Source organism: Phoxinus phoxinus (assembly GCF_949152265.1).
Source record: "Phoxinus phoxinus genome assembly, chromosome: 16".
Taxonomy (NCBI): domain Eukaryota; kingdom Metazoa; phylum Chordata; class Actinopteri; order Cypriniformes; family Leuciscidae; genus Phoxinus; species Phoxinus phoxinus.
In genome coordinates, this window is record NC_136891.1 from 20,142,962 (window position 1) to 20,161,858 (window position 18,897).

The following is an 18,897-nucleotide window of genomic DNA, read 5'->3' on the forward strand; positions in this document are numbered from 1 at the left end:
CATCTAAACTATATGTGTGCAGCAAACAGCTTTGAGAACTGGAGAATGGTGGACCTCGGCCTTGTTGACGGCAAATGCAATTTGCGTCTTGCGAGTAATGCGGTACAAAGTCCCGAGGAAATTTCTATCCCTTCAGAGGTATGTGTGTGTCTAAAATGTAACCCTAATCGTTTTACATGCCTTTTGTTAAATAAGCACTCGTTATAAAAATTTTAGATATTTCGATAATACCTCAATTGTATGCTTAATTCATGCACGGAACTTTTTTTTAAGCGGAAAATTTATTATTTTCAAATATATGCATTTATAGTGTGTATATAAACAACTATATATTTTATAATGACATTATAATTATACATGTACATTAATATGTTTTATTCTAATTCGATTACAGGGCGTTCAATTACTTTTAAAAGGACATAAATAAGGTGTCAGTGTATTTCATTAGACTTTAAACTTGCCAGCTATAAAAAAAAACAAGCATTTTTTACTGACATTTTACCACAGATTTTTAATGACAGTCGATATGATGGGTCACTGGCCAATGACAGTTATACCTGCCGTGCCTTACCACACCAACTCCACTTCCTTCTCACAGCCATCCACGCCCATTTAAGTTGCATTTTTCGAAAAGATTGTGAGCTAGACTTGAGCTGAAAGAGGGGGGTTTCATGACCCTTTAAAGCATCCAGCTGTATTGGATCTGACAGCAACTGCATCACAAACCTTTAGTAAATGCTTTGTCTGTAAATGACAGTTTTATAGGGATAATGTTTTTAAAACACTTACTCGTGTGTAATAGTGAGAGTGTTGATACTGTTTAATATGCAATGATGTTAGCCAATCATAACAGTGGCTGTTTACTGACAGGCCATAAAGGAGCAGCGCCTTAAAAACGGGTCAGAATGAAGTTTCTTTTTTTTTTTTTTTTTGCATATATATTTGGGGGTTTTTTTGTACTATTGTATTGTTGTTAATATTTGGAATTAGATTTTTTATACATATTTTCCGTTTTAAGAATGTTTTAAAGAAAGTTGAAAGCTTTAGAAATGTTGCTGTCTGTTTTGTCGTTTTCAAAAGTTATTTATGCTTATATAGCATTTAGCATTTATTCATTTTAATTTATTAGGTTTGGTTCGTTTAGTTTTATTTGTTTTACTGCTTAAACAATGAGAAATGCTTAATCGAAAATTTAACATTTAGAAAAAGCTGAAATAAAATAAGTTTCATGTTTTTTGTATTTTATTTTACTTCAGTTGACCTTAAATTCAAGTAAAGAAAATTAAAAAAAATTATGATTGAAGCTTTAGTTAACGACAATGGCCCTTGTAAAATTTGTATTAAATTTAATAATGTTTTACACAATATTTACTAAAAAAGTAAAGAATTTGAAAAAAAAGAAAATAAATTCGGCACTCGATAATTACTGAATAATTAAATTATAAAAAATAATCATAAAATAAACGCTTCTACTTCAAACAACAGTTATTATCATTTGTAACATTAATACCATTTTTGATTGTACTTTTGACTGGTTTAATGCAAACTTGGTAAATGGTGTATGCCCATTAGAAAGCCTGCAGAGCTTTGACTAGGAGATGAATGATCATCCACACAATGTAACAAACCTTCTGGACAGTTGTGGTCAGTTCCAGACAGAGCTGAATGATCTTGTTCTTGGTTGAGGTGAAATCACTGATTCCTGTGAGGGGGGTCCTGCACACAAACACAACAGAAGTGTAACTCTTCCGAGGTGATCAAATGTTGGTAAATTCTGGAATGTGTCGTTTCAAGCCCCAACATGCAGTGCAGAATATATGTACGTGTGCGTCTGAATGCCAGCAGTCTGTGTGACGTCACGAGGAAAGATTTAAGGTGTTTTGACTGGAGCACAAAACCAAAGCAATAGTTGGTGAGACAGCTGCCAGTAAAAATGAGCATGAAGGTAATTTGCAGTTACGGTGTTTAAAAACGCTGTCAATGAGCCCTGTACTACAATTCATAGCTAATGAGAAAATACGGTGACAAGCTAGCAAATTGTTGTTCTGAATATGTTCTAAAATACTTTCTAAACATACATTTTGGTTGTGGGTTCACTGAAAAAGTTCAGTTTACCTAACGTGAGAAGAATTTATTTTAATGTTATTTTAAGAACATTTTTGACGGAGCCAACAATGCTAACAGAGTCTGTAGAGAAAGTGTGTTTGTGTGTGTGTGTGTGTGTGTGTGTGTGTGTGTGTGTGTGTGTGTGTGTGTGTGTGTGTGTGTGTGTGTGTGTGTGTGTGTGTGTGTGTGTGTGTGTGTGTGTGTGTGTAAATCTCACATACCTGTCAAGCCAGGCCAGCATGCCCTTGGCAGCCGCTATCAGCTCCACCACAGCAGTGAGGAACACGTTAGGTGGTTTGTTTGGACTTAGTCCATCATAAGAAGGATTTTTCCTCCGTTCTGACGCACAGTTGTGCAAGTTATTGGATGCTGCTCGCATCTGACCTGTCAGAGTCTTCAAGTTATCAGTCTCCACACCACAGTTCTGCAAAGAAATTTTTTTTACTTTACATTAGTCTTTTTACACCAAGCTAGATTTTTACAGTTTCTAAAAAAAGTGGTGCTTTTCCGTTCAAAGGTTACTGACACAATGCTAGGATACTGGGTGTTTTTAGCATGTTGCTATTCAGTTGCTATGCTTTTTTTTTTTGACCCACTTAAGTAAGCCTTAAAGGAAAAGTTCACCTAAAAACGAAAATTGTGTCATAATTTACTCACCCTCAAACCTGTATGAGTTTCTTTCTTCTGTTGAACACAAAAGAAGATATTTTGAACAGTTGATGAACACCATTGACTTCCATAGTATTTTTCCTATGGAAGTCAATGGTGTCCATCAACTGTCTGGTTACCGACATTCTTCAAAATATCTTCCTTTGTGTTCAGCAGAAGAAAGAAATTCATACAGGTTTGGAACAACTTGAGGGTGAGTAAATGATGACATTATTTTAATTTTTAAGTGAACTATTCCTTTAAGTATGTCTTAAATAATTTCATAATGATACCGCCGAATGAACTGGCAAGCATTTATGGTAACTGAAATATACTTTAATATCATCTTATTGAAACTTGTATGTCAATAACACACTTGTAATGATGAAGTTGCAGTTTAGTGCACAAAAAAATATTGAATAACACGCCATAGTTAAAAGTAGTTAGTTAACATAAAAATATGTGTACCTCTTTAAAGCATAACAAACTAATATTAAAACAATGATTTAAAATGTACTTTAAAGTGAAACTGTTTTTTTTCAACATTATTATACTTCAACTTTTTATAAGAAACAGTGGTAAGGCTTTATTTTACATTGTCCTTGCTGCATGCACGTATAGTAATAACAGTAAATTATGCATAATAACAAGCAACTAAACTCATCCTTACCCTATAGTAGGGACATGTTGTTAATTATTGCTTAGTACTTAATCATATAATTACACTGTAACAACGACACCATGAAATAAAGTGTAACTCGTGAACGTGTCTCCTCTAAAGGAATGTGTAAGTGGCCTTTCATTTCATTAATATTATATGATTTGCAAGTGCAGTGTCTTTTGTTTATACTACAAGTAAACATTCAATACAATTAAGTGCACAAGCGACTTTCCTTCAGTGTAAGTTTACAGTATTTGTTGTACCATTTTATTGTCAAGCTGAAGTTTACAACTTAGTGATTTGTTCAAATGCCACACTATAAGCTATAATAATAGTCATGCTAATAGTACCACTAATAAATGCCAAGCTTATCAAGAGCTAAAGCAGTTTCCATTTGCTTATCTTTGACTTCAGTTATATGAAGTATCTGGTATTTGTAATGCCACGTGACAATGGCTACAGCACATGGGTCATTCATTCTCACAACCTTTTCAGCTAAAAAATCCCCATCACATTCCACTGCACTGGTCAGAGCCGACGCATGAACATGGTCACTGCTCGACTTCAAAAGAATTCCTGAAAGCCGTCTCTAGACCCAGCCAGACACTGACCGACTGACTGTTTGCATGGACTTGAAGTCTGCCAAAAAGTGCAGAGACTTTGGCCTGGTCAGTGACATCAACACAGAATACAGGTGTTTGAGAGACATATTAACCAGCACTGAGTTCAGGAATGATACAGGTGCTCTTCTGGAATCTCCCCCTGTTGTTTTTGTATTATGATGAAGCTTTAGCTATGATGAGTTCATAATGTCAGGATTCTTAAAGCAATGATAAAGGGTAATCCATCCTCCAGATATTCATTTCATGCTGCCCCCCTCAAAGATGAGGAGAAATAACTGTGCTAGAAATTAGCCGTAAACGCAGAATCTCCCCTGGATCACAGTCTCCCGGGTGTGTTTAATGTTGAACGAGTTCTTGAGTTGAACTATTCTTTCTAAGCTCATGAGGTGTGTTATCGTCAAGACAGATGTCGGGCGTGATTCTGGCCCACGGCAGATTGTCTCAGCCATCTGCTGTATTTGTAATTATGAGAAATATAGTCACATTGCAAAGAAATAAAGTCACCTTTGTTAGATGTTAAGCTACATTGTGAGATAAACTCGCAATTGTGAGCTACAAATACATTCGAGAAATACAGTGAATCACAATTGTGATGAGTTAAGTTGATGTAAGACATTAAGTTGCACTAGTGAAATATAAAAAGTTGCAAAAGACAGTCACAACTGTTACATATACAGGTAAAATTGTGATATATAAAAAGTCGCATTTTTGAAAGTTGCAGTTGTGACAAAGTTGCAATTGTTATATATACCGGTAGTTGAAATGTTATTCAAATTCCCACTTGTGACAAAGTCGTAATTGTTACACATAGTTTAAATTTTTATATATTAAAATTAACAATTGTGACAGTCGAAATTGTAACAATTGAAATTGTGATACATAAAAAGTTGAAAAAAGTTTGACACATAGTTGAAATTGTGATATATAAAATGTCGTTATTTTGACAGTCACACTTGTGACATATAGTCGCAATTGTTACATATAGTTGAAATTTGTATATATTAAAATTCGCACTTGTGACAAAGTCGCAATTATTACACATAGTTGAAATTTTGATATATTAAAATTCCCACTTGTGACAAAGTCGCAATTGTTACACAGTTGAAATTGTGATTTATAAAATGTCGCAATTTTGACAGTCACACTTGTGATATATAGACGCAATTGTTACATATAGTTGAAATTTATATTAAAGTTCGCAACTGTGACAGTCGGAATTGTTACATATAATTGAAATTGTGATATATAAAAAAAGTAATTGTGACAAACTCGCAGCTGTAACAGTATAAAGTTGCAATTATTACATATAGGTGAAATTGTGATATATGAAAGGTCACAGTTTTGAAATTCGCAGTTGACAAAGTCGCAATTGGTACATATAGATAAAATTGTGATATATAAAACTACTAGCCTAAAGGAAACATGACTGCGATGCCGATTAAACATATTTATATCAGCATGGTTTTATATCAACATGCGACTCCGTCCTTCAAACGATACTATGAAATTACAAAGCCTAATAAACATAATACCGTAGTCAAGTCAAGTCATCTTCATTTATATAGCGCTTTTAACAATGTAGATAGTTTCAAATTAGCTTTACAGAGATAAACGGATAATTTAAGGTAACAAAGATTGTTTTGGCTTTATAGCGGTTCTTGAATAAAGATATATCCCAAGTATCCCAAGAACCATGGTACTTTTCTGCAGTGGACCCGAGCCAGAGAGAGTTGGGGAGTTTAGCACGTCCTTAACGCTTATGAAAGCTATTTTTAAAAATAACCAGAAACCGAACAGATACAGAGCGCTAAGATGAGGCTGAGTCAATCCGCTCGGCGGAAACTACTGGAACAATGGCGCGACATATTTTCCTGCACTAGCTTACTGTGTGTTTGTCTGTATGAGTTTGTGTGTGCGTGAGCTGGGCGGAGGGGCTCTCTGACAGGTGGGTGGGTCACATCTGTTTCCTGCTCTCCAGGAGATATCTTCCAGAACACTCTACCCAGGAGTCCTAAAGCTGACCTCTCACGAAGTCAACACCGCAATGTCTGTTACAGCTCCTCCTTGGTTCTCCGCTGACTACTGCTTAGAACAGGTGACGCTTACATATATAAACGGAAAACGGTCAAACTTTTCTCAACGACATCCTTGTGAACAGCAACCCGGTCTAACAGGTAGAGCTCCAACATACACCATCAAACCTTCCTTTAACTCTTTGCTGCAGGCATATTCTCACAAAGAACCGCACCTTTTGCGCAATCATGGAGAAATGTATAGCTCACCTAGTTCATGATTAGTTCACCCACTGTCATTTGCTCACCCACATGTCGTTCCAAACATAAACTCCAAAAAAACACCATACAATAATCATTGTCATGATCATGTTTTGTTTAATTCATAGTCATGTTCTGTTTCATTGTCTTGGTCTGCTTAGTTTCTAGTGGTTTTGCCTGAGTTCCCATTCATTCATTAGTTGCCATGGTTCCTGTTTAGTTCACACCTGTTCCCTGCTCCATTGATTATCTTTCCTTGTGTATTTAAGTCAATTCGGTAAGTTGGGACAACATTTGGAAAAAATTTGGACAAAAACTAAAGAATCTAAGCAAGGTCAACAAAATAACTTTTGTTAGCAACATCATCATATTTTAATGTAAGCATTTTGATTATGATATTATATTAGGTTCTATAATATTTTGTCAAAAAAATAAAAAATAAAGCACCAAAACTAAACCCCAAAGAATATTTAAATTGCATAAATTGTTCATATATTTGGATTATACTTAATGTGATGCATATTTATAAGTCATACATGAATGAAATGGGTATAAAACAGAAAAGAGTTCTGTAATAGTACTAATAAACGGAATGTGTTTTAAATACACAATCACAGTGTATATTTATCAATTAAAACTGATTTATTTAAATCTCATCCATTTTAACTTAATAAATACAGCTGGTTTCACAGATACTTTGAAACTGAATAAATTGAATTTTCAATAAAAAAAAGCAATTTTAATAAAAACATTTTGAATATATGATTGTTTATATAAAATCAGACATAGATACAAATAGTTATTAACAAAACAAAACTACGCCATGACCAATATGCATCACTCTAAGATTATTAGTTAGTTATAGATTAGTTTTAAAAGTGTTATTAAATTATTAGGTAACACTTTATCAATGGTCCACTTTAGATATTTCACTAACTATAAGTAACTTTCCAACTACATGTCAATTAACTCTTATTAGTGTATTGTTAGGTTAGTGTTAGACGTTAGGGTTCGGGTTAGAATAAGTTGACATGTAGTTGCAAAGTTACTTATAGTCAGTAGAATGTCTAAAGTGGACTATTACATTAAAAAACCTGTATGACCAGCATTTCTTTCCTCTGTGGAGCACTAAAAGAGATCATAGTCAAACTGAGTTGTTTGGTACTATATTGATTATTGTCAATGTTAAGGACTTTTAGCCTGAATTGGATGTTTATAGTTTACTTTACATTTTATTTAATTGTGCCTCACTTCATGAGGGTGTGTGAACAATTTTTGGATGAACTTTCCCTTTAAGATACATTTGATAGTGTTACATATAAGCTTCCTTGTTTAAAAAGTACCATTTGAACGTGCAAACAAATTGCACAGATAGAATAGAAAGTGTCTAATCAGTGTCTCTTCATGGTGCGGTCTCCTATTATAAAGTCCTGTGTCAGTCTCCTGTCCTGAAAGAGTGCTCTCTGAATGGACACAGTGGACGCTATTTGTTCCAACTGACCCTCCCTATTCATATCCAGCACAATGTTGGGACAGAGCGACAGCTATAGCACGGGTTCTGCGATAAGAATCAGCGCTGCCTACAACTTACAACGATCCACACACATCCTCAGTTTTACATATTCAGAATGTTCATCTAGCCCACCATGTGTTTTTAAGCTGCACTTTCTGGTCATTAAAACTGTCTGAAGGGGAAGGGGGAGAGAGAGAGAGTGGGGGAAGTCAAGAGGAAATCTAGGGAAGGAAGCGAGAGCGAGCAGCTGATCGGAAGGCCTGGGAAATCTCTGCTTTCCTGTTCATAGCGGTCTCCACCTATAACACAGCTCACGCTGGCGAGAAAGCTCTCTTGAGTGTTAGATGAGGCCATTTGTGTCAGAATGTTAAGCTACTTGTGTTCAAACAGTTGTTTATTGTCAACAGCTTTATATGGCCTGATTAACAGTAAAATACGGTCATTTTAGAGGCATGTGACTTACTGTAATTAGGCTCTTTAGAGAAAATAACGTGCTTGGCTATGGTCACTTTGGCAATGCTTGGAATAGCATTACTACAATACTACAACTGCATCAATGGCTACAACCATAGCTCAACCACTTTAGTCCAACTCACAAACAAATGACAATCCTTTTAATTATTCACACACACAAAAAGAAATCTGACGAATGATTAAATTATTCTTTCTCAGTTTACATCTCGCAATTCAGACTTTTTTTTAAAACTCAGAATTAGCCTGGTTGACACCAGACCCTTCTCAGTTATAATTGAGAGTGGGTCTGAGGAAGGTTCATTCACAGCCCAAAGGGGCGTCACCAACGGACGTCGCTCAAATGCCTCTGGGTGCAATTGGATAGACCTAAAACCAATCAGAGCGATCGTCATCGTGTAAAGCCCGCCTCAACATTTGTGATTGGTGCCTTGATTTGGAAAAATTGGAAATGGGCTTGAATGGGCTCAAGGCCAGACGGACTTGCAGAGCAAATCTCAAATTTGCCAGAAGTTCGTCAGGGTTTTCCCAGGCTAACTCAGAATAACATCAGAATTTAACTTTAACTCATTTTAAGTAAATCATGCACATTATATAATAATTAATTTCCTAATTTCTGCGCCAGAGCCTGAGCACGCAGCGCTCAAATTCTCCATTAATTTATGATCTGTTTAACAGTCCTGTCAAATACGTTATTAGATATAGGCCTACTGTCCACTTTCTTTGTATAACAGTTCTATGAAAAAGTATTAAGTCAAGTCAAGTCACCTTCATTTATATAGCGCTTTTAACAATTGTTTCAAAGCAGCTTTACAGTGAAAATAGAAAATTAAAGTAACAGAGATTGTTTTGGCTTTACAGCAGCTCTAGAATAAAGTTATAAGAAAGCTAAACTTAGTTTTGATTGATTCACTTCCGTTGCAAAGATATTAACGTATGCCGTGTGGTTTATGTCCAATGTCGCTAACTGAGCAGTAATTAATTTCATAATCATGTTTTGCTTGATCCAAAGTTGTGTTGGATTTTCTCCTCAAGGTTGAGAGGTCCATCTATCACTGTTTTCCATTTTCGCAGAGTTAGTTCGCAGAGTAAATATATATACCGGTATGCTAATCTGAGTGCTTCCTTTTTAAAAATGGCGGGTGCTGGTGTTTCGCGTGCATTCGGCCAATCAACGTACGCTAACATCACTGATAGTTCCTATAATGCTGCTTTAATTTAGTTCCTCCAAAAGTAGTTCCTAGAACTAAAATCGTTCCTGCGGTGCGAACATGCCAAAAACAGGAACTTCCGCCAATACTTCTAAGAACTGTGAAAAGCCCCTTATGTCAAAATTGTGGCCAGTGAAAATGCTGACTGGCTAGTAACTTTGAAAAACCACTAGCCACAGTGGCTGGTGAGCAAAAAAGTTAATGTCAAGCTCTATATATATATATTTATATATATATCATTATATACCATCTCTCTGAGAAATCTAATTGGATGTGTGGCAGGAAAACAGCATCTGATTGGACGGGAGTGAGCTGTTGTACTGACCAATGCACAGAGGAGATCCACAGCCTCCAGAATCAGCTCCTGATGTCCCACACGGGTCACCGCCAGCTCCTCCAGATCCTGATGGGAAATCTTCAGAAGCTGCTCTCCATCGATCTTCTCTCTCTCGAAGTTAGAAACATACTGCTGGAGACTGTCGTCCAGCCCTGAGAGACAGACAGAAAGTGAGAATGAGCGAGACAGAGAACACAAAGACACTCTTTCAGGGAGTGAGCGTGGATCCGCATGTGTTTTGACACCACAAGTGTCTGTGCAAACATTGAGAAGTTGTGTCAATATAAGACATTTGCACTAGTCTGAAGAGTCCCGCTCCTCAGTGCTTCTCATGTACAAGTGCCAGTTAGCTGATCTGAGATCTGATCATTGTGATATAGGAGTAAAGGAATAAAGCAAGATCACACTGTCCTGTGGTTTATGAGACTGAACTCCATGTGTGTGAGAAAATGCAGCCATGCTGGCGTTACTTCCACAAACACACAATCGGCACATGAGTTGTGTCTGACAGACGGCACAGCATGTTGCTGGAAAACTCGTCTCTTGGCAACTTTGCCTGTGATTTCCCAGAGAAAATTATGTCAATTTAACCCTTTCATATGATCTCATGTACAGCTGAAATGAGACGAAAAATTATACATAATAAGGGTTGGCATAAATAGGTGAATATCACAAACTTGTCAAGACCGAGTCCGGGCCATATTTCACCTCAAAGTCAAAACGACAGTAATAAGAAATTTCATTTTATATTAATAAATAAATAAATATATAAGATGATAATAATAATAATTAAATAATACATAAATAAAACATATATAATTATATAACTATAAAATATTATCAAAATTATATTTATATATTATAAAAATTCACACTTATAACTGTAATGCAAAAAATAAGATTTATATTGTAAAGTGTTCATCATTGTGTATGTTATATGCTGATTTCAATTAAACATTGTATTACAATCATTAGAATCAAAATTGTTAGAATTACAATTATTATTTTTATTTTTTTCACGTTTAATTCAGTGGGCCCTATTTTAACGATCTGAAACGCAAGTGTCAAAGCGCAAAGCGCAAGTAACTTTGTGGGCGGATCCCGGCGCTGTTGCTATTTTCCCGGCGGATAAACGACTCTTGCGCCCAGCGCAAATCTAAAAGGGGTTGGTCTGAAGTAGCTTCATTATTCATAGGTGTGGTTTGGGCGTAACGTGACATAAACCAATCAGAGCGTCCTCTCACATTCCCTTTAAGAGCAGACGCGCTTGTTCCACGGCGGGTTGCTATTATAACGGCAGATTTGCCAGCGCACGCCAGGAGCGATCACAGCCAAAGAGACCGACGTTCTCGTCAGGGCCGTAAAACACAGAGAAGTGACACTGGGGATGATGGGAGAAACCCACCCAAATTAGCTTCGGTTAAACAGGCGTATAATTCGGGTAAATGTGTAGCCTAATCTAGTTTTTTTTTTTTTTATCTAGATAGATCTTTTTAACATCTTCACGGACACAACCTCCCTCGTGTGTTAATATTTTTCCTTGTAATAATGTATGATTTGCAAAAATGAAAACGGCTGCGTCTGTTTATAATTATTAGAGAATCAAAGTGGATGCGCGTTAACACACTGCATTATGGCCAAGCACGCGCCCTTAAAATACCACATCACTAACGCGCAACGCGCCACTGTCTTTAGACTGTTTTTTTCCTGGTCAATGGCGCTATTGCTTTCTAAAACTGGAAAATAGCACCAGGGCAGTTATGCGCCGGAACACGCCTCCTCTTTGCGCTGAACCGCCCCGGCGAGCGCAAGTTCATTCCCTAATTTACCGACGTGCGTCTGTGGAGGGAAAAGTCCGCTGTGCGCGGGTGCAAAATCGGAATGATACATGCGTCGGTGTTCAAAGTCAATTGCGCTGGGTGCAAGATAGGGCCCAGTGTGTTATTTGCCGTTTCTTTGTAGTCGTTTGTTTTATAGCAATTTCTGAATGAAAATCGTTTCAAAATAAATCCTACACATTTTTTTTGCAGCTTAGGCATCATTACAACTTAGGCTTTATGCATTTTATGCATATTTTTTACATATTCTTTTAGTCACACTTTAGATATAGGGTCCAATTCTCACAATGAACTAACTATAGTCTTAACTACAACTTTTGCCTCAATAAACTCCTAATTACTGCTTATTAATAGTAGTTATGTAGTTAAGTTTAGGTATTGGGTTGGATTAAGGAATGTAGAATATGGTCATTAATATGTGCTTTATGAGTACTGATAACACCCAATGTCCCAGTAATATGCATGCTACTAAGCAACAAGTTTATAGTGAGAATTGGACCCTAAACTAAAGTGTAACTATTCTTTCTATCGTTGAAAGAAATGGCCAGGACATGTTTAGTAAGTGTCACTCTTATTTGACTAATTTGAATGCATTTCACTGGAAGGCTTTGCAAACCAAGTCTGGAAAAGACACAGTTAAAGCGCTCTCCTTCTCAGTTTGAGCTTAAACTCTTGTCTGAAGGGGAGGTGAGTTCAAAACAGCCTTCTGTCCTCTGTTTGCGGGACCGCAGTATAAAAAGTGGCTCTTTGTGGGGGGTAGACGCGGCCCTTTTAAAATCAAAGAGAAAGTGAGAAAAGGAGGCAAAGAGGGGTCAAAGGGCAGAGTTAGGGACTCCTGAATACCCCTACTGAGAGACAACAGCTGCATTTTCTGAGCTCAAAAAGAGAGACACAGTGTCAATGGAACCAGCAGAGAAAAGCTGCCACATACGAGAAAGAGCCAGTAATAATGGCCCACCAATGTAGTGAGAGCAAACTGACTTCAGCTTTTGTTATCTCTAATTCTCAGGGTATTTCGTTATAGTTACAGGGTATAGTTAAATAATCTGGCAAGGCTAAAGAGATGTGGCGTTCAGTGTGATTGACATGAACATTTGGTGATGAAGAGTTGCAGGACAAACTAATAAGTGGAAGCTACCATAAAAAGATATCTGTTGGAAGCTGACCAAAATAAAAGTCCTCAAGAAGGATCCCTGTGAGAACAACTTCTAATCTTGTTTAGAAAAATGCCTCAGATATAAACACTTACCCTGGTGGGTATATTTAGCTGAGATAATAATGTTCACAGTATCTCATGCTGTAGCAGGAAACTTGAAAAAGTTGGACTTTGACTATTAATGCATGAGGTCTTTCACGCGGGCTACATGGTGGGAAACAGCAAAGACTGTAATGTATATACACAAAGATAGTGCACTCATAATACTATGAACGGGAGAAAGTGCAACGCAAAATATGGTGGAATAAGTCCCGCCTTCTAAGTAAAAGAGCCAATTCACCCTTCACAGTGAGTTTGATTGACAGGCGATCTGACCAATCCACCGAATCCGCCATTTTGTCCGACTAAGCAGTCAGGAGAGTTAGTAGATTAACATCGGTGGATTTGAACTTGAAAAACGGTGTGTACTGACGTCTTTCCGCAGTTGAAACAACATTCCTTCCGATGTTCATTCATGTTTATTAGATTGTATAAATTAATTAGAAGGAAGAGATGATCGGTTCATGAGCAGCTTTAACTGAGGCTCTACAGCGATCTGTCAGACACATTAAAGAGCCACAAAACGGTATACATTTCTCTAAAGGGGTGGTTGATTATGATTTCAAGTATGATTTTCTAACTTTAGTTAGTGTGTAGTGTTGCTGTTTGAGCATAAACAACATCTGCAAAGTTACGATGCTCAAAGTTCAAAGCGAAGGGAGATATTTGCTTTTAAAGAAATTGCTTTTTAAGAACTACAAAAAAAGCTGGTAGGGACTACACGACATTCCTCCTGGGTTAGTGACATCACCAACCCTAAAATTTACATAAACCCCTCCCCCGGAACACGATTTATAGATTATCATCACAGAATATGCTAATCAAGGGCTAGAAGATAGTTAACTCCGCATCATCTACATAAATTCATCAACTAACCATTCAGAGATGTCCTGTTGCTTTCTACATGTTGTCACTTCTTCTTGAGTCCCTCCATCATTGACTCTGTTGACATCATCTGACTCCGGTATGAACATAAAATGCTAAATGTTCAGTGCAGGTCTGTGAGGTAAAATGACACAAGCTGTTGAAGCTCCGCCCTCTGTGCTGGGAGCAGCAGCTCATTTGCATTTAAAGGGCCAGACACAAAACGGTGCGTTTTTGCTCACCCTCAAAAAGTGATAACTTTAACATGCTATATAAAAATATCTGTGGGGTATTTTGAGCTAAAACTTCACATACACACTCTGGGGACATCAAAGACTTATTTGACATCTTGTGAAAAGGGTATTATACCACCCCTTAAAAAAAGGACCAAATTTGAAAGTTGAACCTGTGCTTAGGACTGCGCATGAGTACTAGCTGCAGCTATTTAGCATAAGAAACTAAATTTATAAGACAGTTATCAAATATGACATGTAATTGTAAGCTTGGTGAACAGCTTTGGAGAATGTAATGTTTCCCCATTCAAAGAGATTGGATCTGCACATTAATGAAATAGCAGCTCGAGAGGCGTTTCAAAGATGGCCGCCGAGTGAAATGACTTGCCTTAAAGGGACTTTGGGAAAGAGACGCTGCAAAGCTCTCTAATCGTATCCACTGACCCATCTTACATCCAAATGACTAACAAGTTCAAAAGCTCCGTATCAGAGAGCCGAAGCACCCGCGTTTCAGTTACAAATGAGAGAGTAGAGTGTCTCTCTTTCCTCCATGGCCTGTTTCCCTCCCCATCCCCTGTCCCGGTGGAGTCTCTCATTAACAGAGCTGGTCTGCTTCCCATGAGAGACGGGCGCTGAGAAAGTCAGCTTGTGTACAAAAGGCAGTAGCAGTGTGTATTTCCAAAGCTATCCTACTGAGCCTTTGGAAACCTGAAGAATGTTTATTGTTCTCCGTGTGCAACTGAAACTCTTCCAAGATTCCGAAACGGTCCCGAGCGTTACTCTTCCACTCCATATCGAGGCCTGCAGGAATCACACGTCAGGCCATTTTTTGCCCTTTAGAAGAAGTGTAAGAAGGGAAATATGCAAACAAAATATTTTCACCTAAAAACAAATCATGCATCACATTGAGGAGAGGACTTCACTGAATGTCCTCCCTCCTGCCTGGTCAAGTGGATCGACAAATATCTTAATTTCAAAAGAGAATTAATTAATTTGTATCGCAACCACTTTTAAAAAAATGGAGATTTTCCTACTAGTACTTCCAGACAGTTACCACTAAGTAGCCAGTTTTATCTTGCACTTTAACCTTCCATTGAATAACCATTCAAATGCCTCTCTGTTGAAAATCCAAGCTGTATCATGCATTAGAAGCACAACAAAGAAACAGTATCACAATACTCCAGATCCACTTTTCCCTCTAGTCCAGAAACACGCATTTAAGTAAGCTAATTCCAGCTAAGTAATGCTAATACCAACACAATGGAAGTGCATGGCCTTGTTGTATACTTATATGTTGTTTACAAACCTCACTTCTCACAGATAGATTTACCTTCACATGTATGTGACATTAAACCAGAGTGTTGCTATTCACATAATTTTGTTGAAAGCAAAGCGCAAACCTCACCTCATACACGATTTCAGAACAATCATGATTGCGACAAGCAGTAATCTCTCACAACCCAGCTAACGTTCTAGCAAGGTTTTCTCAAAGTTGTACAACTAAGTGCACTTATTTTTCACACGGGTTGCAAACAACTCTCGGTCTTTGTTTTTCTCTCAGTTACAATTGATAGGCTAATCGCTCAGTGGCTAACTTACCACACAGCTAGTTGTTTAGCCTCATAGCTTAGCCTATAACCTAAGCAAATGTTCAGATATAGTTATATAATTTCTATATAATTTATACATGTTTGTTTGACCAGGCATGTGGTCTTAGGCAGAATCGACCGAATTATTGCATGGCTCACTGTCTTGCAAAGTTAAAACTGCCGTCACATAGTTAAGTTATAAAGATGTAGTGCCATCATTTTTAAACTTTTTTACAAAAGTCAATCCTGCTTTTTAGCAATAAATAGCTCAAAGCTTTTCACTATCAAAACAGCCTATTCAGCTTGGCTGGCCTTGTCATTTACTAGAGTATCCACTGTTTAGCCAGCCTTCACTACGGTCAGCTCATCACTGTGGACACGTGCTCAGTTGTCTGAGCTGTGAATAAGTGAAGTTTGGCACACATTCCTCAGCCTGGGGGGTCAATAGAGGGAATGTTTGCTCCGCCCCTCCTCACCCACTAAAAACAAGTGTGCGCATGGAAAGCAAGAGTGGATGAAAGAAACATTTGGTGCATTTTGGTGTCCCTTTCAATGGTGACGTGACATCAGTCTTCTTCATCAGCAGGAGATGAGGGACTTGTAACAAAGGCAGTATTGGGGGGTGGGGGAGAGAGAAAGGGAGGGAAAAGAAAATTTCCTCCATCCAGACCCTCAGAACTCAACAAAGCATCCACATAGTCGGCTGTCGGCCCGAAGCTCTGCTTGTGTATTCTGGGGTAATTCCAGCAGTGACATAACAGCTTCCTGTTCGAGAGCGTTTGAGCTCATTGAGACTCAATTATCCTGATGGTGTCTGAATAATACTGTTGAATAGGGACACTCTCTTTTTGTAGTGGTCAAATAATAAAAAACAGGATTTATTTCACATGCGACATATATCAGAAATAATTTACATACATAAGTCTTAAAGGTGCAGTAACACAATCTAAAATTATGATGCAAGATACCTTGACTGTAGGATATTTCGGGGGAAATATGAAGTGTAGGATATGGCCGCTTTAAACCCCAATTAAGATAAGTGGTGTTAATCCATAAAGAAGAGTAAAAGCAGAGTCAGGTTATGAGAGCAGAGCACATCAGTGAGAGTACATCAGCTTGCTAATAAGTCATCTTAAGTAAGTCATCACCTGCTGTAAGCAGCTGCTAGTCAAGCCGAGTCATTTCTCAGCAGTTACATGTGCAACAGGAATGAAATAAGCTTTATGAACTTGGAATGAACTGGGATGGACAGACAGCTATACAGTATATATATATATATATATATATATATATATTTATATATATATATATATATATATACAGACAGACAGACAGACTAACCACTAGATACAGACAGACAGACAGATACAGAAAGACAGACAGACCAATATATAGATACAGACAGACAGACAGATATTTACAGAAAGACAGACATACGAATATATATTAACAGACAGACAAACAGACAGATAGATACAGAAAGCCAGGCAGACCAATATATAGATACAGACAGACAGACAGACAGACAGACTAATATATAGATACAGACCAATAGAGACAGAAAAAGATAGACATACAGACAGACAGACAGATATACCAATAGATAGATACAGACAGACCAATATATACAGAAAGACAAACAGACGAATATATAGATACAGACAGACAATCAGACAGATACAGAAAGACAGACAGACCAATATATAGATACAGACAGACAGACAGACAGACAGATAGACAGACAGAGCAATAGATAGAGACAGACAGACAGACAGACAGACCAATAAATAGAGACAGACAGACAGACAGATATACCAACAGAAACAGACAGACAGACAGACCAATAGATAGAGACAGACAGACAGACAGACAGACAGACAGACAGACAGACTTGGGTTTGTCTGCCAGGACTGTCACCTGTCTCCTCTTTGCTTGAGTGGGGGCGGAGCTAAAGTCTGTTTGTGTCTGTGTGTGTGTGTGTATGAGTCAGAGAGAGTCAATGTTGCTAACAAAGGCGAAGCTGCCGTCTCCGCCTGATACACAAACAGTCCAACCGCAGTCACGCAACTCACTCATGTGTGACAACAATTCATGGACGAGTCCCAAATGAACCGACAACACAACGATGAGTCTGTTAACGTGTTGATGTCAGGAAGGTGTGGCCAGGATGTAAAGAGGAGATTTAATCACTAAAAGGAAAAACTCGTCCTCTGTATTGAGTGAAGTATGTCAGTCTGGTCTGGTGAAATATGCGTGCGTGTTCCTGCACGATTCCCGCCGATAGCAGATCATTACATCAACAGCTTCAGGCAATGTGGCATATTTTCAGCCGAATGTATTTTTCCACCTGATTCATGTGAATGGCATATGGGTTATACATATGCAATATGTGTTAAGCAGCACTTATTGTAGGCTATTTAACCGAGGAGGGGACTCACAAACATATTTGTATTGCTAAGTCCAAATATCATTGAAACTGCAGTCATGTTTGGCTAATTATCCACTAATTGCAGATTGCTTCAAAAGCAAACAATTTTTATGGCTAATAAAATACATACCAGGGTGCAGTAAACCTGCCGACCGGGAGCCGGTGTGTGAGCGGTTGGTGTGAGCGAGACCTCATGAGGGCATGTAAACAGTCAGTAACGGTTAGTAATGCTGCTAGTTTTTATCAGTAACTCCAGGATTCAAATGTAAACACAAGGCCGCATGCTTGAGTCCTGGATCTGTGTCGTTCGCTGATTCGCTGGGAAACCAAATATATGAACTATATAACTATAAAAAAATTGTATCACCGTTTCCACAGAAATTTTAAGCAGCACAACTGTTTTCAACTGTGAATAAGAAATGTTATTTGAGCAGCAAATCATCATATTAGAATGATTTGTGAAGGATCATGTGACACTGAAGACTGGAGTAATGATGCTGATAATTCAGCTTTTATCACAGGAATAAATTACATTACATGAAACTCCATTAATTTTCTCCATAGGGAAATTGATTTTGAACGATAACTTATAAACCTTTAAAAGACAGACCTACTGTGAGCTACAAGGTTGTTAATCCATGGTATTTGCTTCTGCTGAAGCCGTTAGCATTATTTCAACCTAGTTTTAAAATTATCATGTTGAACAGTGGAATTCCTAGTGAAAATGTACATTACCTTACAGAATATTACACCAATCAGAGAGTCGAAAAAAGCAACACACTTTAGCTCCGCCCACTCCCATGAAGCACTGTGAATGTAATCGAGTCAGTCGCCAAATACTTAAATA

At 37.7% G+C, this 18,897-nt stretch overlaps 1 protein-coding gene across 1 annotated transcript in view; it reads right to left on the reverse strand.

Annotated features, from left to right (window-relative positions):
• cnksr3 (cnksr family member 3) overlaps nt 1-18,897 on the reverse strand; it is a 35,234-nt gene that overhangs the window by 14,015 nt on the left and 2,322 nt on the right. Inside the window, exons 2-4 of the mRNA XM_079639097.1 lie at nt 9,832-9,995; nt 2,328-2,530; nt 1,629-1,716 (exon numbers count right to left, since the gene is read on the reverse strand). Coding sequence (XP_079495223.1) covers nt 1,629-1,716; nt 2,328-2,530; nt 9,832-9,995 — 455 coding nt within the window. The remainder of the gene's footprint in view (nt 1-1,628; nt 1,717-2,327; nt 2,531-9,831; nt 9,996-18,897) is intronic.